The sequence below is a fragment of the Tiliqua scincoides genome, chromosome 14 (assembly GCF_035046505.1).
Source record: "Tiliqua scincoides isolate rTilSci1 chromosome 14, rTilSci1.hap2, whole genome shotgun sequence".
Classification (NCBI taxonomy): Eukaryota; Metazoa; Chordata; class Lepidosauria; order Squamata; family Scincidae; genus Tiliqua; species Tiliqua scincoides.
Genome location: NC_089834.1, coordinates 5748460 through 5770923, shown reverse-complemented (window position 1 = coordinate 5770923; position 22464 = coordinate 5748460). Strand labels below are relative to the sequence as shown.

At 47.8% G+C, this 22464-nt stretch overlaps 1 protein-coding gene across 16 annotated transcripts in view; it reads right to left on the bottom strand.

The window, feature by feature from the left end:
• Window positions 1–8425: 8425 nt before the first annotated feature.
• Window positions 8426–22464, bottom strand: part of FBRSL1 (fibrosin like 1) — an 863567-nt gene continuing 849528 nt past the window's right edge. For 10 of the 16 annotated variants that reach the window (XM_066609681.1, XM_066609673.1, XM_066609682.1 and 7 more), the window contains 4 exons: window positions 17849–17932; window positions 14633–14716; window positions 12681–12903; window positions 8426–10406 (listed from right to left, as the gene is read on the bottom strand). In XM_066609681.1, coding sequence (XP_066465778.1) covers window positions 9170–10406; window positions 12681–12903; window positions 14633–14716; window positions 17849–17932 — 1628 coding nt within the window. In that variant the 3' untranslated portion in view covers window positions 8426–9169. The remainder of the gene's footprint in view (window positions 10407–12680; window positions 12904–14632; window positions 14717–17848; window positions 17933–22464) is intronic. The other 6 variants (XM_066609675.1, XM_066609683.1, XM_066609686.1 and 3 more) reach the window with 2 other exon arrangements.

The following is a 22464-nucleotide window of genomic DNA, read 5'->3' as shown; positions in this document are numbered from 1 at the left end:
TTGGTCAATCAAAATCCAGCCAGATGGCAATTTCAGGGTTAGCAGAAAGAGTGAGGCAGGCTAGAACATTATTAGCAAGATGGGATGCTGAGAATGCCTTAGGCGGCAATCCTGTGACACTTTCCTGGGAGTGAGCTCCCAGTGAACACAATGGGACAGCCTCAGAGTAGACATGCGTGGGATTGCACTGCAAGGCCCCAATCCTATCCAACTTTGCAGTGCTGATGCAGCCTCAATGCCTTAAGAGCTGCAGGGCCCAGTTGGAAATGCTTTTTGCAGGGTCCGCGGTTCAGAGCCAAATTCTAGAGAGAGATAAATAACAGACCTTCTGTCTCTAATGGCAGAATGGAAAGCAATCAAAAGGTGCGCTTAAAAAGTGCATGTCAGTTTGTGGATCACATGGATCCAAGCGCATTTTAATAGAAAACTGTGTATGTGCAAGCTGGCGAATAAACAATCCAAATGTGTGCATGACCTTTGAGAAGTAAATAGTTACAAAACCGCTTGAAAAGAAATTCAGTTCAAAAGAATTGAATTCCCAATTCAAAAGAAAAATAAAGTTGTGACCAGCGGTGGACCTGTCATTAAGTGAAAGGGGCAAATGCCGTACGTGCCTCTAGAACCATGCGGAAGCCTCATGGAGACTCCCGAAGCGGTCAGGAACCGCTTAAGAGAGTGGGGAACCGCTTTAAGGAACCGCTTTAAGACAGCGGTCAGGAACCGCTTTAAGAGAGTGGGGAACCGCTTTAAGGAACCGCTTTAAGACAGCGGTCAGGAACCGCTTTAAGAGAGTGGGGAACCGCTTTAAGGAACCGCTTTAAGACAGCGGTCAGGAACCGCTTTAAGAGAGTGGGGAACCGCTTTAAGGAACCGCTTTAAGACAGCAGTCAGGAACCGCTTTAAGAGAGTGGGGAACCGCTTTAAGGAACCGCTTTAAGACAGCAGTCAGGAACCGCTTAAGAGAGTGGGGAACCGCTTTAAGGAACCACTTTAAGACAGCAGTCAGGAACCGCTTTAAGAGAGTGGGGAACCGCTTTAAGGAACCGCTTTAAGACAGCGGTCAGGAACCGCTTTAAGAGAGTGGGGAACCGCTTTAAGGAACCGCTTTAAGACAGCAGTCAGGAACCGCTTTAAGAGAGTGGGGAACCGCTTTAAGGAACCGCTTTAAGACAGCAGTCAGGAACCGCTTAAGAGAGTGGGGAACCGCTTTAAGGAACCGCTTTAAGACAGCAGTCAGGAACCGCTTTAAGAGAGTGGGGAACCGCTTTAAGGAACCGCTTTAAGACAGCAGTCAGGAACCGCTTTAAGAGAGTGGGGAACCGCTTTAAGGAACCGCTTTAAGACAGCAGTCAGGAACCGCTTAAGAGAGTGGGGAACCGCTTTAAGGAACCGCTTTAAGACAGCGGTCAGGAACCGCTTAAGAGAGTGGGGAAGCCTCAGGAGGCTTCCACAGTGTGTCTTGGAGTCACATGAGGCTCCAGAACGTTGCGGTGAATGGGGCAGGGGCTGAATTTGGGGGGGGTGTCGTCGTGGACCTTTGCCCCAGACGTGGGGCTGGAGAAGTCTGCCACTGATTGTGGCTGTTCTCTATAAAACCTCCACTGTGTTAGACGTCTGTTGCAATGTACTGCTTGGTGTATTTAAAAAGACTAGAATAGATAGTGCTAGAGCAGGACCCTCTTAGGCACAGGCCCCAATTGGGAGAAATTAGCCCAACTGGCTTAAAGTCGGTGCTGCTCGATACAGCCACGATGAGGTTAGCTTGCAATAATTCTCCTACCTTGAAGAGGACTCTGTGAAACCCCACATTGTGGGCACCACTGCATCAGTGCTGAAAGTAGGATAGGATTGAGAAGTGCCCTGTGCCATGAATGCTTGGGCCCTGGGGTTGAAAACTAATTTCCCTGGATCAAGTCCCGAAGGAGAGTTTCTAAAGTATTTGCAAGGGCCTTCCCAGCAGAGTGGCTGCTGTGAAAGGGGACCACCCCTGGATAGCAAGAATGCCAGCCTGAGCCACACAGCTAAGGCACCCAGGGACATTTTTAACACCCCCCCCATTCCCAGCTCATAACACCCCCCACCCCAATTTTTAACACCACCCTATGCAACCTTTGAAAGGTACTTCTGGAGGCCTCCAGGAGATCACTGGGTACCTTCTGAGGCTCTGGGTACCATGCCTTGAAGGGTCAAAGACTTAGGGTCTTTCAAGACCTTCTGAGGCCCAATGAGCCGTGTGGTTTTTTGCCCAGACACAGAAGTGCATTTCTGAGGCCTCTGAAATGCACACCTCAAGGTGTTGTCCCTGGGACAGTGTACCCCCCTATCCTCTTTAGCTATCCCACTGGAACCACAGATATCTCCTGTTTGATATTTTCTAGTTTCAGCACAACAGCTGAAACAGGGGTCAATGCCCTAATTTGGAGAAGGCTGATGGCGGTGGAGATGCATGCAGGAAGGCCTGGCACTCGGCCTCGTGAAGGCATGCAACGGATCTCTCCAGCCAGCCTGCGCAGATTACATCTAAGTGCTCTTACAGAGGCAGGTGCCAGAAGGAGCAGGCCCTCACCCCGTTCCTTAAGCCGCCCGTGGCTTTGATGGGTTTTTAAGAAAGGCTCTCCCTGCCTGCGCTCTCCTCTCCCCACATCAGTTAAGGCCTCAAACTACTGTTTGAATTTTCCATTATGTTCTGAAATGGAAGTCTGTAATTTCATCTTGTCATTCCCCCCAAGCCCTCTCTTCCTTGTAATACAGAGTGTTACTAGAAAACGGCGCATTCCTGATAAAATATTGATCGTGGCAGCTTTACGGGGTTGTGAACTCAGTAGGGGTGCTGGCCTTTGAAGTTCTCTGATTTCCTTCAGGATTTCTCGGGCAAAAATGAGGCAGACGTGGGGCGGGGGGAGGATTGCTTGGCCTGCACAAATTCTCTCTCGAGATAGCCCGCCTTCCCTTCCCTCATTGCAGCAGATTGGAGAGTTCAGGCAAAGCAACTGTCTGGTTTAAGAGCTATGGAGCGGATTGGGCTGTAAGTAAGTAAGTATGAGACTGAGAACTCGCCATTGATCCAACCCCCCTCCCAGGACCATAACTGCCCACTCCTTGCTCCCATCACCACTCCCTCCCCACCTCAATTATGCCCTCCCAGCACTGTAACCAAATGTTGTTAGAGAGAGCAGAAAAAGCTATCATGACATCTGGCACGAATGAAAGCTATTTCACAAGATTGCTAAGAACCTGAGCAGGACTGGTTCACCATCTCCTGGTACTTGAAGGCATCTGATGCCTCCCCCTTTACCTGGTGGTGCTCTAGTCCAGTGGTCTTCAACCTTTATCGTTTTCATAAGTTGCTGCAACCTCACATGTGAGACTTTGCAACACCAAGATCTGCCCTGACCATCAAGAATTTCTTCCTGATGTCCAGCCAGACTCTCCTCTCTTGCAGTTCGTACCCGTCAGATCTAGTTCTGCTCTCAGAGGCAGTTGAGAACAAAATTGTTCCTTCTTCCCTAGCAGGACTTTGAAGGACTTCCCTTCAGGAATTTGAAGAACGCCATCATATTCCCTCTCAACCTTCTCTTCTCCAGGCTAAATATATTGAGTTCCCTCAATCTTTCCTCGTAGGGCTTGTTCTCCAGCCCTCTGACTATCCTCATCACTCTTATCTGGTCCTGCTCCAGTTTGACTGCATCTTTCCTAAAGTGAGGTGCCTAAAACTGGACACAGGATTCTGGGTGAGGCCTGACAAATCTCATGGGTGATAACTCATACCAGCTATCTAGGACAGTGATTTTCAATCTTTTCCATCTCAAGGCACACTGACAAGGCACTAAAATGGTCAAGACACACCTCCGGGTTTTTGACAGTTGACAAGGCACACCATGCTGCCAGTGGGGGCTCACATCTCCCATTGGCCCTATTAATAAATGACCTTCCCCCAAATTCCTGTGCCACACCTGTGGACCACTTGCGGCACACCAGTGTGCAATGGCACAGTGGTTGAAAATGGCTGATCTAAGAGATCTTGCTTCTTGGTTTGGGTAATTTGGATCAGAACCAGATTCTGTCCTCTGCTCCATGGAATGTTTTCCCTGAATGCCACTTCTATCTCCCCCTTTCTCTATTTAGAGCACTTAAACCATTTATTTTTGGGGGACGGGGACACACAACATACTTTGGATTAATTTAGGTTAGGCTGAAATGAGAGATTATAGCCACAATGGGAATGCCTAAGCATCCCCACTACAGCCTGGGGGATAAATGGCGCACCATCCCCACATTCCAGCTGGCCTGACCTTCATTGCATTAGTCCCAAACGTGCACATTGTTGAACATCATTATGTGGCCGGATCCTAGTTTGTGTACAGAAGTGACTAACTTTTAAACCGGGCAATGACTTGCAAATGCCACCTTGCAAGTCACTATTTTGGGAGGAGGAGAGATGACTTGCATTTTTTGTGTGTTTAGGAATTTGGAAGTGCAGAACTTCAGGGTTTGAAAGGGACGACACTACAGTGCTGATTTCTTTGTTTCTATTGTACAAAACACATTTCTTTGTTTCTGTTGTATTGTCAACCCTCCTGCCGTCCTTCGGTCTTCCATGGTTGCGTCAACCTCGAATGACAGGTGTATTTCAAAGGGAATGTTGGCATAATACTGGTTGAGAAGGGATGCAATGCTTGGAAGGTCCAGTTGCTTTTAGCTTTCAACATTAGCCTTTTTTCATACATTGTGATTGTGAAGGTCCCTAACATAAAAAGGTGCATGAATGCCCCCCTTTGGCTGTAGCGGCACTCTTTCCTAAAACCAGAGTTTCTTCTGTGGCCTGGCTTCCTGCCATGGTCTCCTGACTGCTTCTATGCTTTTCCCAGTGCATGGGAAGCTGTCTTCTATTGACTCTGACCAGTGGTTCGTCTAGCTCCGGGCTGTCAAACGTAAAGCCTGCAGGCTGAATGCAGCCTGTGGAAGCTCTTTATCCAGCCCATGTGCTAGTTGGGCCCTCCCAGCACCACCATCAGCTGCTGAGCTGTGCTAAGCTGGGGTGTCATTGCTGAAAAGGGCGGCCTGTGTGATAATTGGGCTCTCCCATATCTTGAAAATATGATCAAGATTTGCTTATTTCCTCTTCTGTCATTTGCAGCTAAGAAAACAGTGCTTCTTTCCAGGCACCAGCTGCTTAATGTCATCACTTCCTGCTTAATGACATCACTTCTGGCTCTCAGCCGGCATCATGAATGCTGTTCAACCCACTGTATGAAATGGATTTGACACCCCTGATCAAGATCAATATTAGCGGCTGTGACAGGGAGTTCCCTCCCCACCAGGGTTTCAGACAGTGGCTTTTCTTAGCCCTACCTGGAGATGGTACCAGGGATTGAACTTGGAATTTTCTGCATGAAAATGTGGTGTTCAACAGGTGTTCCGTGGTAGCCCTTCTGTGGTGGAGTTCTGTGGTGGCCAACCAGAGTCCAGGCGCCCCCCCAAAACTGCGGATTCAGTATCCACGGATCCAATTATCCACGGATCCAAGCCCGAATGCCTGACAAAAGCAACCTAACTCTAAGCAGGAAGCGGTTAACTTCTGCTTCTTACTTAGCGTTAGGCCTAGTTTCATCAGCACCCTGTTTAATCCATTTTTGCCTGGCCCACAGGTTTTCACATTTGGTCCCTGTTGCATATATGCAGCGTTGGGCAGAAATGATTTAAAGCAGGGGTCTCCAAACCCCAACCTGGGGGCCAGATGCAGCCTGCAGAGAGCCTCTATCTGGCCCGTGGCCAGCCTCTGATCCCGAGAGCCTGTGCCCCAGTTGACCACATACAACCACTTGTGGAGTGGAGGAATGGGGGTCCATTTAAGTGTGTGCTTTATTTCTTGGGTGCTTGGAGAAATCCTGGACATTTGAGCCCATTCATTCATTTCAGTCATTCATCTAAGTTCCATTTCTAATGTATTTATTGAAATTTTATATTTAATTTTCTTTTCTGGCCCTCAACACCATGCCAGATATTTGATGAGGCCCTTCAGCTGAAAGGTTTAGAGACCCCTGGTTTAAAGCAAGAAACACAGTCTTTGAAGAACGTTAATGTGTGTGTGTGTGCACGGGGGCTATTAATATAGGCATCATACCCATATCCACGGGGGGGGGGGTCCCTGGTATTGATCCCCTGCAGATACAGGTGCTCACCTGTATTTGGTAATGTAGGTAAACCAAGAGCAAGGTGCTCCAAGAGCAGCCTTGAACCAGGCAAGCGGCGTGCAGTGTGCTGAACTCCCCGCTGAGCTTCAACGATGCTTTAATGGTCCAAATCTGCTGAAGGTCCAGCCGCGTTAATAGGCTGAGCCCGTTCGTCAATAAACCATTACTCTCTCTCTCCCTCCTGGCAGCCCCCTTGACTAGATCTGACACACAAACACTTAAAATACCTTTCCTCATCCAAAATCAATGTTGTATTTATCTCCAATGATCTACAAAGAAACTGAATGTTTAAAATTACAGGGGATGCTAGACAGGAGGGTGGGGGGAAGGAAAAGAAAACGGAAGCAGATGTTTGCATTAACTGGAGAGCCAGTTAATAACCCAGAATAATAAAAATATTGGAGGATAGTAGATGAGGAAGGATTCTACAGAGCATAAAACATGACCGGCCCAACTGAGCAAGGATTTTGATATATCCCTACCCTGTTGGGTCTATGGCAGTGGTTCTCAAACTTTTTAGCACCAGTACCCACTTTTTCAAATCACATTGTTGGGACCCACCAGAAGTGATGTCATTGACCTGGAAGTGATGTCATGGCCAGAAATGACATCATCAATTTAGGCTTAAAACCTAAGCTGCAATCAGCCAAAGATCCCATCACACAGCACACTCAGGCTGATTTTGTGCACAGCTTGGAATTCAAACATTCCAGCTCAGAAGTCAAAGCTGAAGGCAGGCTTGGATTCTTCTCCAACCACTCAGCCTACCCCCCTTTTAGTGCCCCATCTATTCAGGGCAAAGCACCGGGCTTCTCGCTGCCCCTTCTCGCTTGCCCCCCAGTTCTGTAACCTGTATTTGCAGGGGTGGCTGAGCTAGGTGCTATATGACCCACGTAGTTTGAGAAACCCTGGGCTGTTGCATTCACATCTCCCCTCCCCTGCTCCAGTGGCAAAAAATGCACACAGGGCCCTTTTTTTAAAGCCCAAATTCTGCCAATTGGCCTTTTGGGAGGGAGGGAGCAAGATTCACTCCCCCAAGTTGTATTTCTCCCCTCCCCAACAGTTAATTGGCAGGCTCTTGACATTTAAATGCCTGTGGTCTCTTGGATTGGTCAAACTTGCATGTAAAGGAGTAAAATTGGACATCAACATTATTAAGCAGCTCAAGGTCAAAACTGCAATGAAGCAAATGTTTGAATACTATTATTGCCTATGGCAAGAGTACGGATCAGTTTCTTCTTTAATTAAACATCTGACTTTTTGCACACCTTGTATGTTGGTTCCAAGAAGACGACTGCTCAGTGAGCACAAGAGGTCTAGCGGAGGCTGTCCTTGCTTGATGGGGTGCAGCGAAAGACAATGCAGGAAAGAAAAGGGGAAGAGGTGGGGAAATGGGAGTTCCATCTGAGTGAGAGGCGCTTCAGTGTAAGGTAATCTGGATCTCTTCTTTAGGGCAGTGGTTACCAAACTTACTGGGGACACACCGCCCCACTCTTCTTCCCGGCTCAGCTTGGTGTTGCAAACTCTCACAGGATCCAAGATAGCAATTGCCCAAATCCTATGAGACTCTGTGCAATCCAAGATGGCAGTGCCCAAATTTGGGTGTCACCATCTTGGAGCGTGCAAAATCTCGCGGGATCCAAGATGGCAACACCTGGGAGAGCCAGTAGGAGGGGCCCCTGAGGACATCCTGGCACACACTCTGGGAACCTCTGCCTTAGGGGATTGAGTCCCCACCTCTGTTTGCCTGCATGTCTCCACAGCTTTTTCTCCCACTCCTGGATCTGAAATGGAAGGGTGAGGGAGCGACCCTCTGGCATCTCTTGCCTTAGGCTTCATTCCTTCCTTTTCAAACCCAGAGAGCTGGAGGAGTGGCTGCTGTGGGCACACACAGCAAGGAGGGCCAGAATTTTGTGTATGTGCTTTGGAGAGGTCTTGAGCCCACTCTGGTCATGACTGACCAGGGATCTCATGGGGTCCAAGATGGCAGTGTCCAGGAGAGCCAGTAGGAGAGTGGATGCTTGTGGATGCTTCCCTTGCGCTTCCCGGAACTGCCCCCCCCAACGTGTTGCATCCTTTACACCACCCCTTACAAGAGACCCCTTCTAGAGTCTCTTATTTCTGCTTGCTTTCTTCTCAGATGGTGACAAGGATGAGTTGGAATAATAATGTTAACAAATAACCAGAGAGTGGTTCTAGAAACCATTTTTTATAAAGTCTACCTATGTTAAGAATTCAATATTGGTGTACATTTATATTAACAGAAAATTTACATATGTTTTCTTTTTTTGTCATTTAAAACAAGAAAGTCAAAAAAGATTCTCAGTTCTCCATAATATAAGGCAAAAAACAAACAGTTTTGTACATTATTATTCTTATTATTATTATTTTAATATATTTCTGTAACTTCAGTTCCAAAGTACCGAGAGAAGTGAGTGGCCTCAATTCAGGAACCTCACAGTGGACTGTACGAAACGACAGTATTTCCATAAATAATACTTTTAAGAAACCTGGGTGTTTTACTTAAGGATCTGAGGCCATTACATTTTTTTTTTAACTAAAAAAAAAGCTGTGTTGTGTGTGTGTGTGTTTGTGTGTTGAATAAAGATCACAGAATTAAAAAAAATACAAATTCATTAAAAATGTTTCTCACATTTGGGAAAAAATTTACAAACTTGGTAATATTTTAACTCAGCACAGAAGCAAAAAAAGAACCAAAAATAACAGGAAAAAAAATAATCAAGACCTATATATTAAATTTCCATTTTTCAGCAACCGCCTGGTTGGAAGGTTTGTAACCTATGAGCCCACTTCCCACCCACGCCCCAATTATTTATGGAACTGTGCTTAATTTCTACAAATTTACAGTTTTTAAAAAAAAGTTTACAGCAGTGCATTTTTGAAAGGTATTTTTCCCCCTCCTCCTATATGTATAGGCGAGTTTTAAAATTCATCCTGTGTTGGTTGGTTGGGAACTATCGTGCCTCGACTTCTTTGGGGTTCCTAGAAGGAGAGTAATCTCTGGACTCTGAGTTTGTGAGTGGAGTAGTCCGGCGGGGGGAGGAAGGTCTTGTACTACTGGCTGGTACCAAAGGGGGAGGGGCACTCAAAGCAGCTGTGGGCGGGTTCCTATTTAAGATTCCATTGTGCATGGCGGCAGAGGGGCTGAGTCTGGGATAGTGCATCCCGCTGAGATGAGGCATGAAGGATGGCATGTGGGCCAGGTGGCTTTCGATGGGGGACGAGTGCAAGTGGTGCATCCTGGCGCGCTCAAGTTCTTCCCGTAAGTGCAACCTCTCCCTCTCCTCCGCTTGCCGGAGCCGCTCCTGCTCTCGCCTTGCTTCGAGGAGGTTCTCGTGGTTGTAGTCGTGGGGTTCCCTGTCTCGGTAAGAGCGCTCGTGGTCATAGAAGCCAGAGGTGGTGGGGAACCGATGGATAGGGTCTGCCCGGAGCTGGAAGTCCATTCGGCGGTGCAGGTCTAGGCTCCGGTAGGCATCCCTTAACGGGTCTCTGACTGGGTCCCAGGAAAACCCAGGATGGGGCAGTCTCTCCCTTCCTGTCAAGGGATTCATGCCCATCAATGGGGTCATCATTCTGCTACGGTCCAGGACATTCATGTTGTTCATCTGGTGGACGCTGCCCATGGAGATGGGCATGGTGGCCGCCATGGTGTGGGGCAAGGGCAGCCCGTGCAAGGAAGGCGGTGGTGGGTGCTCGACTGTTCTGGAATGCTGCGAAGGTTCTGAGCCCACGACCAACACGTCACCGTCTTCCTTGCGCTCCTCCTTGACCTTGATGTCGTTCTTGATCTTCTGGAGGTCAGCTGGAAGCTCTGGCTTTCTCTCAATGTCCTTGTTCATTAGATTGCTGAGTTTCAAGCTCTCGCTCAGTGCGGGTTTGCTGTAGGGAGAGACGGACTGGATCACCGGCTTGGTGTTGTCTTCCGAGGCTCTCTTTTCATGGCTTGGCGGTTCCTTCACCGGGGAGCGGCTTTCTTTGATCTTGTGCTCTACCACTGGAGGAGGATCCCTTAGCCGGTCAGGAATCTCCCTCTCCGGTTCTTTAGATCTTTCCCTGTCGCTGAGACTGGCTTGTCTGATGGAATCGCTAGAGGTCTGGCTGTTGCTACGGATGAGGTTGCTGATTTGATGAGTCACTGGAGCCGAAGCAGGCGAGGATCTGTTGGAATGCCGGTTTTTGTCCAGAAGATCCCTGGGGGTAAATTAAAGCATGCTGTGAGTATCTTGCAGTGGAGAACCCAGGTCTGTGTTCCCACCAGACACTGCAAATAATACCCCTGCTGTTTAATAGAAGTAGGAAACTACTGGTCCTGGTTCCACCATCACATAAGTCAGCGGTTCCCAATCTGTGCATCACAATGCTCAGGGGCAGGAGTGGGCAAACCCCATTTGCAACCCTCAGAGACGCTGAATCCAGCCCGCAGTCTCTGGCCTGTCAGATGTGAGCTGTGGGCTGAATTAAAGCCCCCCCCCCATTGCCTCTGAACACCTTATGTCTCCATGTGTTTCTGGCTTGGTCTGTATGATTTCACTATGCAAAAGGTGTGTGTGACAAACAGTTCATGGTTCTCATAGTTCTACATGCCTGTATTATACTTCTCTTATGTATTGTAAATAAGCTCAGTAAAATTCATTCATTCATAGAAGTTCCATCTAATGTATTCATTTATGTAAAATATATAAATGTATTCAAATGTGGGTGCAATCCTGACTGTGACTTGGGCCAGGATAGGAGGGTCGCAAACGTGCCGTAAAGCATGTTTGCACCTCTGAGAGTCGGCTGGGCCAGCACAGGGATGCGCGCCAGCCCGCAGAGGCTGGTACAGAGGCTCTGTGCCAACTTGGGAATGGAGGGTTGCGTTGGCTGAGCTCAGCCAATATAAGGGTCTGGGGAGTGTAGGGAGGAGGTGGGGGGAGCTAGGAGGGAGTTGTTCCAGGGCATGAGGAGGCCAGGCAGAGGTGGTCCTGGGGGGGAGGGGGTGCAGGAGGCAGGGCTGGGACCCGCCTGTTATGCTGGATCCCAACCCTGTTCCCCGAGTAGCACTTGTAGCTGCTCTGCTCTCCTCGGACTTATGCCACCTCTGGCAGTGGCGCATGCCCGAGGACACCCATTGGGGCTGTGGTGGCTTACCAGGGGGTAAGGGGAAGAGTCTCCCCTTGCCTTTGGCTGAGTCACTTTGGGCCCCAATTTTGCGCTGGATACAGCGCAGTCCTCCTGGCCTGTCTGTTCCAGAGCAAGGTAGGATTGCACTGTAAATTAATTCTTTTTTTTTTTTCCTGGTCCCTGACACAGTGTCAGAGAGATGATGTGGCCCTCCTGCCAAAATGTTTGTCTACCTCTGCTCTGGGACATTGTGAGGCACTTGCTGGGTCATTGTGTGCCACCTACGGCCTGCCAGCAAGACCATGGTCCAAACACTGCGGGTTCAGCAGTTAAGAGGGGTAGTGTCACTGCATGACGCATTTTGTGTCACTGTCACTCACTTCCGGTTCTTCAGGGCACTGCACCAGTGGTAAGTTTGGGAACTGCTGGAATAAATGACAATGACTTTTGACTTGTTACAAGTCATACTTGTTACTTTTGACTTTATTACACTGACCGAGAACAATGAACGTTAAGTACCTGCAGTCAGAGCGACATGAAAAATACAGTGATGTCTTATGTATGACTGTAGCAGGCTGGGCCGGGAAGCCTCTGATCTGCTTTTGACCCTTACGCTTTGTAAAGGATTTGAACAGATGCTGGTACATTGCTGTGCATGGGAGTTTGGACCACAGTGGTTGAAAACCTCTGAAAACCTCTTCCAGGTTTTGCGGCTCTGTTTCTAGGGCTGTTGCACAGAGTGGCTCCACACCACTCCAAGTGCCCATAGGGGGTGGGTGAAGGAGAAGGTACCCTGTCAAGGTACCACCAAGGTGTGGTACCTGGGGCCCTGTAGACCTGCCCGCCCTTAGCTGTGCCACTGGCATATGATTCCCTTTTACAGACTCAAACTCAGGCCTTCCCCTCTCTGTGGGCCTTCTCCTACCTCCCTGCCAGGCCAGTTTCCATGTTATCATTAAGCATGACTCCCTTTTAAAATCACACAGTGAGCTATTAACATGCAGCAGCTCTCGCAGTATAAACTGGTGCAGGTTTCAGTACCTAATCTCCACTTTTTCTTTGCAGACATTTCTGACAGCCTGGGGAGAACTGTCCAGACTGCAAGATGAGTTGCGGCATGTCAGTGGCTCAACCCTGCGGCGGTTCAGTGAGGTCTGTGGCATGCAAAATGCTGTCATCGCAATTCTCTGAAAAGGGCTCTGTGTTCTTCCAAAGCTATAATTGAGGACGCCGATTCAGTTGCGTGGAATGAGGCCCCCTTCGGTGAAGGTGCTTAATGCATTCTAAGTGCGGCGTGTCAATTTTGTGAGGACACTAAGTCCTGCCTGCAGCAGGTGAACCGTCTACTCGCCCCACACTCACCTCTCTTTGTCTCTGTCTTCTTTACTAGACGGAAGATCCCTCTTGTCTGACTCTCTGTCGTGGTTCGTCACAGAGGAGCTCCGCTCAGAGTCGCTGAGCTTGGGCCACTGAGGGGGTGTCGGGAAGGATGGGGGCGTACGGTGGAGTCTGTTCCACGGCTCGTGAGGATTGCTGAAGCTCTGGATGTTCGGCCCGTCCTTATGAGCAAAAATGCTATTGTGACCTGTTGTGGCCAGGAGGAGAGGGGAAAAGATCTGGTTAGTCAACATACTCCATCTTCCTTTGAACAATGTAACTCGGGGCCCAATCCTATCCAACTTTCTAGTGCTGGTGCAGCCACAGTGTAGCCCTGAGGAAAGGGAACAAACATTCCCTTACCCGGAGAAGGCCTCTGTAGCTGCCGCCCTACCACAGCCTGCAGTGCATACCTCGTTAGTTCGGCTGCACCAGCGTTGGAAAGTTGGATTGGCTTTGGCCCTCTGTCTCTCTCAATTAAGTTCAGCAAAAGTGCCAATTAGCAGCACATGGCTGGGAAAACACACACACACACACTTAAAACCTAGTAGGAACAGGAGACCTCTGAAAATGAGAAATGAAACAACAGCCGTTTTAAATCTCTGCAAAAAGAGGTTAACTAGATCACAGACCGTCTGCTTGGCAAGCAAGAGATGCTGCCCAAATCGCCCAGTTTCCCTGCTGCGATATCCACAGCTCAACAAGCACTGTTGGCTCTCACTGCTAACACCTAAGAAGATGCAGCCAGTTAAACAATCAGCCACCAGGGACTGGACACCAGGGATGGAGATTTTGATTATGGGAGGCTCATACGATAGCAATTCTCCTTTGGGACTGCTTCACTGCTCCATTTTTCCTAAGAGAACTCCCATCAGCAATAAACAGGATTTTCTGCAGGCAGCTGACCTTTAATCTCTGTCCGTGGTCAAAGATTCAAACTAAGCCAGTGTGAATTTTCAACAGTACTATTTCATCTTGCAAGCCTGGATAGTGCTTTTTTCCAGCTAATTCACAACCACAGAACCCATTCCTTTACCTACAATTCATTCTAGGGCAGCGGTTCTCAACCAGTGAGTTGGGTGGTGTTGGGTGGTAGTGAGCCCACAGGCGCCCACTGGTAGTGAGACTGCAACGAGAGCTTTCAATGGCCATAGGATGCTCGAGCTGGTGAGCAGAGCTCTAATGTGTGGTTCTCAAGTGTGAGAAAAAGCTCTCCTGCCCGCTCTGAGCCTCTAAGACCCAAATCCTAACCAACTTTCCAGCTCTGACATGGGGCATGTGTTGCATCCTATACAGTTGGGGGGCAGTCACGGACGCCTCCTCAAGGTAAGGGAATATTTATTCCCTTACCTCGGAGCTGCATTGCCCTTAGGTCAGTGCTGGAAGGTTGGTTAGGATTGTGCCCTAACTGACCTTGGAAGCTCCCGTTGCAGTCTCCAAATCCGGAAGTAACTGGTGATGACGTCACTGCCAGTTACTTCCTGTGGTATCTCCGAGGATAGCATGGTGGCAAGTGGTAAGTTGGGGGAGCAGTGTTGAGAAATGCTGTTTTAGCGGTTATTCTCCCTCCCCCTGTGTTTATTCATTTTAAAACATCTCATTTAGCAGTGGACTTCTGAGAGCAAAACCATTCCTTCCGCAGCAGTGGGAGAAGTGGACTTGAGAGGCATGAGAGAGGATTTTTGGACCCACTTCCTTGGGGAGGCATGGCTGCTGGCAGGTGGGGGGGGCACATTGTGGAAAAGCTGCCACCACGGAGACCTGGAACACTTAGGTGCAGAGTTTGTCTTCCCAAGAAAAGGAGAATGGAGGTTAGGAAATAAAGAGTTTTGGTTTTCTTTTTTAAACAAATGACCACCAGCTGCTTTTTTCAATGTAAGCATGTGGTTTTCTCTGGAAAGGAGGTTTGGTCTGCAGTAAACCCAGCCAGTACTTACTCAGAGTATGACTGCCTAATCCTCCAAAGGCATTGCTGCCTAAGTTCCCAAGGCCGGTGAAGGTGCTTGACCTGCTAAATGGATCTGGAAAGGCAAACAGGGTTTTAGCTGGCGTTGAGCCAAGAATGCCGGAGAACGAAACGCAACCCTCCTCCTTCCCTCCCCCCTGCTTCTTTTTTTTAAAAAGTGGTCTGAATCCAAGTAGGATTAGGCCGGACTTTAAGCTGATCCTTCTCGTTGAAAGGCTCTTTGCACAGAAAATTCCCAGCATGTTAAAAATGGAGAAGGGATTTCAGCGCTTTGACTCCCTGGAACAGGTGCCAGAGAATTAAGCTCTGTGCATGCAGAGCGGGAGGGAAGCCTGGCTGGGTTTGTGGCCCCAAGAGCCAACAGTGACGGGTGCAGCTACCAAGCTGAATCCCAATCCGCCTGGAACCACAGCAGCAGCAGCATTGAAAGCCATAAACTGATTTCTGGGGTGATGCTTTTTTATTTTGTTGGTGTGGCAGGCAGAAGGAGCCTTTGCAGAAAACTTAGGTGGCCTTTGATACCCTGATCCTGTTTGCACTGGCTTTAGAATGGCCACCGTAAACGGACTACTGGAGAGGCCAAACTATGAAGCAAGAACTTTACAAAACCTACACACTGGTATCATAAGAACATAGGAAAAGCCCTGCTGGATCTGACCCAAAGGCCCATCTACTCCAGCTTCCTGTATCTCATCTTGGCCCACCAAATGCCTCAGGGAGCTCACAAGACAACAAGAGACTTGCATCCTGTGGACACTTCCTTGAATCTGGCAATCAGAGCCTACTTCTAAAACCAGGAGGTTGTGTAGCCATCATGGCTTTTAACCTGTGATGGACTTTTCCTTCATCAGTCTGTCCAATTCCCTTTTGCAAGGCACTTAGCCCTTCAGGTGACATCACCACATCCTGTGGCAAGGAGTTCTACAGATTAATTAAATGATGAGTAAAGAAATTCTTTTGTCTGTTCTTTTTCTCTTGGCACTCAATTTTAGTGGATGTCTTCTGGTCCTGATGTAGTGAGAGAGGGAAAGGAACAGCCCCTCTAGCCACTCTATCCACCCCCTGCATAATTTTGTATGTCTCAATCATGCCCCCCCAGGTGTCTTTTTTCCAGACTAAAGAGCCCCAAATGCTGTAGCCTTTCCTCATAAGGGAGGTGCTGCAGCCCAGTATTTGATCGCTTTCTTCTGCACTTTTTCCAGTTCTTTTCTGAGATGTGGTGATACCACATGGTATTGGGACAGCAAAGGACTCCTGCATTAGCAGTTAAACAATTCCTAGCAACCACAGTGCTACCAGATGTTCAAATGGCACATACACAAATCAGAACAACAAACTGAAACAGGTGTATCTTTCTGCCTTCAGCACTGATAACTGTTTCTCAGACTTTTGCTCTCACAAGTTCTTCAAACTTCTTGACTCCACTACAAGGACCAGAATTTTTTTTTAAGATTGAATCAAGGATTCTCAGGTTTCTAACAGGCAGGTTCATGTGGTGGGGGGCAAGCAGGTGAGGCAGAACCGTCCTGTCGTTGTCCATGGAAAAGCACCTCAGTTCTAGTTGCCCTGCCTCCTTACACCAGAGAAGGCTCTCCTTACACCCACTTTCTTGAGTGGCTTGGGCGGGGTGGCTGGGGTGGTTCTGCCTCACCTGCCACCATACCGCACGTCCCTGCTAACAGGAGAAATTCATAGAAAGCAGGGGTCCTGTCAATGGTGAATCTCAAGGCCACTTACTAACGGAATCCGCTGATCACCATCCTTTTTCGTTTCTTCACAGTGTCTAGCCATTGCCATCCAGGCTTGCTGGAGAGCTTCCCAGGGCAGTCTTGCCTAATCAGGGATCTAAACAGACCCTTTTGTTTGATTTGAGCCATTCATTCTTAGGATTTTTAGGCTGCAACTCTATTTATACAGTGAGTCCTTGTTATCCATGGGGGGTTTCAATCCAGAAACTTCCATGGATAACAAACTCCACAGATGCCTGGGGGCAGATGTTGCACCACTGCAATAACTTACCTGGAGATTGTGCCAGGCCCACAGCCCACACCATAGGCCTCCCTGCCTCCTCAGATGTCCTCCAGGGAGTGACCAGAAGCTACTTTCTGTACGTGTCCATGAGTTCTGGTCATACCCAGGAGGTGTTCTGAGGCTCTGGGAGGCCCACAGAGTGGGCCATAGGCCTCTCCGAGCCTCTGAACACTTTCCAGACATGGCTGGAAGTCATGGATGTGAACTGGAAGTTGCTTCTGGTTGTGTCCTAGAGGTGTTCTGAGGCATCCACTGATGGTGGAATTCATGGATGTTAAGACAACCGATAAGGAGGGCCCACTGTGCTTCCCTGGGAGTAAACCCCACTCAATACAGTGGGACATACTTATAAGTAAAGATGCATAGGATTTTGCTGTTGCTTACATGGTGGAAGAGCATACACCTTGACTGGACATTGCCCACCCTGATCTACAACAAGCCTCGGGATGTTCCAGTGGAGTGCCAAAAAGGGGGGTATTTGAGCAGCAGCCAATATTTGTATTTGGCAATTGTGAACATTTTTTAAATGTCACATAATCTTTTGGAAGCCAGCAGCGGGAGGCAGGCAACTAGGCTCATCCATCCTTATATCTTCCTTGCATGTCCTGAGGTAAGAATAAAGTCTGTTTTCCTTCTTGTTTGCCAAAATCATTGAGGTTTTTGCTGAGCAAGGAACTACAGTTCACCCCTAGTATCCGCGGATCCAGTATCCACGGATTTGACTCTCCATGGATACCGGAGGAAAGCCACTTCCGGCTGTCAAACTAGAAGGGGCCACGGATTCAAGTATCTGTGTATTCGTGGAGGGTGTGTGTGTTCTGGAACAGATCTCCCATGGGGAGGACTGTATGACTCTCCTGCAACCACAAGCTAGGGAGGGTTCGGCAACTGAAAAGAACACCTAATGCTCTATAAATCTCAGATCTGATTGAACACAAACTCACCACCTGAGACAGCCTCAGTGGAAGTATATGCAAAATAATTTAACTTGAAGAGGGTAATTTTATTTGTTCAGCTTCTGCTCAGTTCAGGATGTCTAGGAATGGTCTTTCTGATCAGGGTGGGAATTCTAGTCGTGTGTGTGCATCACTGATACAAAAGAAGCCAAAATATATTCAAGCGTACAGATAAATGTGAAAAGGTAGGGTTTACTTACACCTACCTGCCAAGTGGCTCGCAGGCAGGAAGCTGCTGTGATGAGGTGATGGTCCAAAGGGTGTTGTGGCTGGGTGGGCAGACCCTATGGAGGCAAGGGGAAAAACTGCTCTTTTATTTTAAATACAATTGCAGAACATTCTTAGAAAATACCTAGCCTCTGAGTACAGGACAAAGTAAAAAAAAACAAAAATGAACTGTACTGTTGTAGTGAGCACACAAGGAGATTGACAAAACTGTAGGACAGCAATAGATACACTTGAGCGCACTTGGGTTTGTTTTTTTTAATATAAACCAGTGATTCCCAAACTTTTGAGCAGTGGGACCCACTTTTTAAAATGACACTCTATTGGGACCCACTTAGGTTTAAAAGACTTTTAAAAAAATCTATAAAGATTTTTATTTATTGATTTACAGGTAGTAATAATCAGATAAAAACCACTCAAACATTTATCCCCTTATAATTACACGTGATTGCAAACTGCAGGAGCGGAGCTCTTTGTGGGGCAATCAGCAGCTATCTGATTTTGGAAGCGCCTTGGGGCTTGAAGCAATCGATCCTCTGATCTTTCCATCAAGTGTTTTACTTGGAGGCTCTGCTCCGTGCAATGCAACCCACCAAAAATGAATTTGGGGTTCCACAAACTGGGCCCCCCCAAAATTCCACAGTTTGGGAACCACTGCTATAAAGTACTGGAATGATAGTTGTAAAGGTAAAGCTAATTACAGAGGTTAGATTTTAAAAAAAGAACCTCTACCCCAGCAGCCTGCAAACCAGAAAAATTACCTTTCTCTTTCCTCTATCAAGGTGATGAAAAAGCCTGCATTGATTTTTGGCCTTGTTCTTTGCTCGTCAATCTGCATTCTGACATGCTTTTATTGTCTTTATTGAAGGCTACCTGCTTTCATGCACCCACTGACTTCAGCAAGGACACAGAGCAAATATAGCAGATGTGGCGGGGAGCAGTGCCCCAGGTATGAAGCAGTAAGGAAAAGGCATCAAAAAGCAACGTGAATGCAATGCATAAAGAGACAAAAAGGGGAGGCTCAGGTAGATAAGAAGAACCCCACTGGTTTCTTCTCAAAGAATCTTCCTTTGGGAACCCCAAAGGCCCCTCTAGTCCAGCTTCCTGTATCTCATGGTGGACCACCAGATGCCTTAGCAAACACCCAAAAACAAGAGACTTGCACCCTGTCACCACTCAGAGCCTTCAGAGATAGGCTTCCTCTAAAACCCAGAGGTTGCAGATTCCCATTAAGGCTTGTGAGCTGTGATGAATTGTTCCTCTAGAAATCTATCCAATCCCCTTTGAAAGGTGTCTAGGCCAGGCACTATCACCGCCTCTTGTGGCAAGGAGTTCTAAGTGTTGGTGGAATGGGAAAGCAGCTCTGAAGCACTTCTCTTCCCACCTTCTTGAACCTGTGGTGGTGAAGATGGTTTTATTTTTGTCTACTTTTCCATGACAGCTCTCTCTAAAAGTGTGCAAAGGGACACAGTTGTGGACAAATAGCTAAGCTTTGCAAGAGATCAGCTGCCGGACAATTCAAATTTGAACAGAGGAGTGACAGGATGTTCTTAAACTAGTCACTCCAGAACTCTAAGGCTGGCGAGGTGAGAAGCAGGTACAAATGTTCTAGACTAGCAGTTCCCAAACTTTGCGACCCACCTCGTCCTCCACAATGGTCATGACATGATGCTCCCTTATTGGGAGGCCCAAGAGGTAGCTTGCTGGTTGCACTAGGCCAGCAACCCACTCAATCGGGCTCTGTGGGTCTCAGAATGCCCCACAGAAGTGACTTCTGGTCAAACCACAAGTTGCACCTGCAAACCGCAAGTTGCTTCTGGTCACTTCCATGGGGCATTCTGAGGTCCGCAGGGGCCAACAGAGTGGGTTGGGGGCCCAGTGCACCCTGGAAGTGGCCCCCAGGGCCCCCCCAAAAGAACTGTGATACTACAGGGAGCAACGTGTCGGGCCCAGTGCCCATCAGATCACAACCCACTGCACATGGGTTCACCAGTGGGTCATGACCGACAGTTTGGAAACACTGGTTCTAGACATATGAACCATCTTTGCTTCTGAGGTGGGTCTAAGGTTCACACTTGCAGTGCAGGTTAACTGTGGTATGTCTAAGGGCAGGTTCACAGTGCAGGTTGACTGTGGCATCAACAGAACAGTGCAGGTTGACTCACGGGTGTGGGGGCATGAGAGAATGAGCCAGCACAAATCAAATATGTGATACTCTACAGGGTTAGTATTATTATGCCCATATTGCAGATGTGGAAAACTGAGGCTCAGAGGTAGTGGCTTGTTCATGGCACAGGTGACACTCTGATCTGTTTGGTCTCTTACCCACCATGTCACATAAGTTGCCAAAGATGCCAAGAGTTTTTAAACCACAGGGTTTTTAAACCACTGGGAAAACCACTGGGTCTGTTCCCCTTGGCTCTCTTCCCCAGATGATCAAAAACTTATCGAGTGAACCAGCTTTAAGCAACCGGAAAACGAGACCAAGAAGCTCCGGAGACAAGTTGCCACAGCTAAGGGGACCCGGTGTTATTTATAAACATTGCAACTTGCTTGGCTGACTTAAGACAGATGGAGGCTGTCATCCCGCTAATCCTTTCTGGTTTCAAAAAGTGTATAATGGATGGGAGATTTTGGCAGAGGAGATGGCTTGCAAACTTGTCTACATGGGGCTGATGAAAATAACAGCAATAATAATAATAAAAAAGCGAAATCCTCTAGGGAGAGCCAGGGACAGCATTCTGGACTGTCAGGTAGTTATTAAATATAGGCAGCTGAACATCCATCCCACAGACAGGTGGGCCTGAGATAACTTATGTCTTTGGCAGTAACAAGGCAATGTGGCAGAACCCATGATTCATGCCACCGACGCTCTTGTTCGATAAGGTGAGGAGAAAGCCTCCGATACAGTAAAGCAAAAGATTTATTTGTCTCTACATAAGAGCTGCAATGTTTGTTCGTGCGGCTCTTCTCTGACGGCCCGCTTTATTGAGATATACTGTCTGATGACTCCTGTGATTAATATACTCAGAGATGAGGTGCACTGGGCTTATTTATCTGGGTTTGAAATAAAGACTTCTATTAATTTGCCTCTTTTATAAATCTATTTTTATACCCCTCCCCAAACCAGCGAAACTATATGCAGAGATCTTGTAATTAAGAAATTCTCATGGTTCCCAAGCAGGTGCTTGTGGGAATGTTACAATAGTCTATTTTTCCCCCAAGAAGTCTTCACTCCTGTTCCCTAGTGCAGGGGTTCCCAAAGTGTGCATCACAGTGGCTTTCAGGGCATCGTAGCACACTCACAAGGGCACCCCGGATGTCTCCAGTTGCCCCTTTTTCCCCGGGGCACCACTATCTTGGATCTCATGAGAGAATTTCAAGAGTTCCAAGATGGTGGCACCCAAATCATGTGAGGTTTGGGTGCCACCGTCTTGGATCTCGCGAGATCTAAGATGGTGGTGCTTGGCTCAGCCAGGAAGAAGAGGCTGTGGGGAGAGTGTGTCATGAGCAAGGTATATTTGGGAAACACTGCTATAGCGTGATTAACAGGGATGGCCAAAGACCTCCTCACACCTGAGGCTGCAAGTCAACTTCTGGTCCTCCCCCTTACCTGATGATGTGCCATCCTTTGCCACTCCCTGGATGGGAAAAGGAAGAGAGGGACGGAGCAGAGAAGACGTTCGGAGGAGAGGTGGTAGGCTAGAGCATCTCTTGACAGTCTAGCCCACCATTCTCCTCTCCACCATACCCCCTTTTCCAGTCTGTCCTCCTCTTCCTTTTCCAGTTCAAAGAGTAGGGACAGGAACACTGGAATGAGTAGATGGAGATGGACATAACATCTCAACTTGCTCCCTGAGGCTACTGCCTCCATTGTCCTGATGGATGGAACCTTGCCTGTTCCCGTAACTAAACTTGAGTATGTACAACTCCAACAACACTTGTCTACCCCTGCCTTGAGCCTCTTTCATTCTCTCTGCGTGATGATGTCTAGACTATAAGCCTGTCTATGTAAAGCATCATGCAAATAACAACAGTACTCAAAAACCCCACAAGGAGAGATATACATTTGCCTGATAGCCAGGAAGTCCTACCAGAGAGTTTGTTTAAAAAAAATTTCTATCCCGCCTTTTCCTTGCCAAGGCAAATATCCAAGGCAGCTTGCAGTGTTCCATAAAACGACAATAAAACTTAGTGAACCACAACACACAAACACACCAGAGAATCAGAGTTCTGAGATCTACCAACTTTCATTTCTTTTAGAACGAGCAAGTTTCTAGGTCTAGTTAAGGTGGAGAACAAATTTTAGCACCTTAAAAAAACTGAATGCCATGACTTATAAAAAGTACGGAGACCTGGCAATGAACAGAAAATTCAAAACACATCAGGAACTTCAATAAAGGGATGTATTGCTTGGGCAGTTTTTTGGTGAGACATCATGCTCTCTTGGGGTGGGAAATTTCTGAAGGGAGGACCCATTCAGAAAATGGGCAGTGAGAAGTCCACGTTGTGTGTTATGTGTTCTGCATCAATTTTTGCATGTTTATGGAATACTTTGCTTGGAGGCAGTGCCTGGGATGAGCTGGGTCAA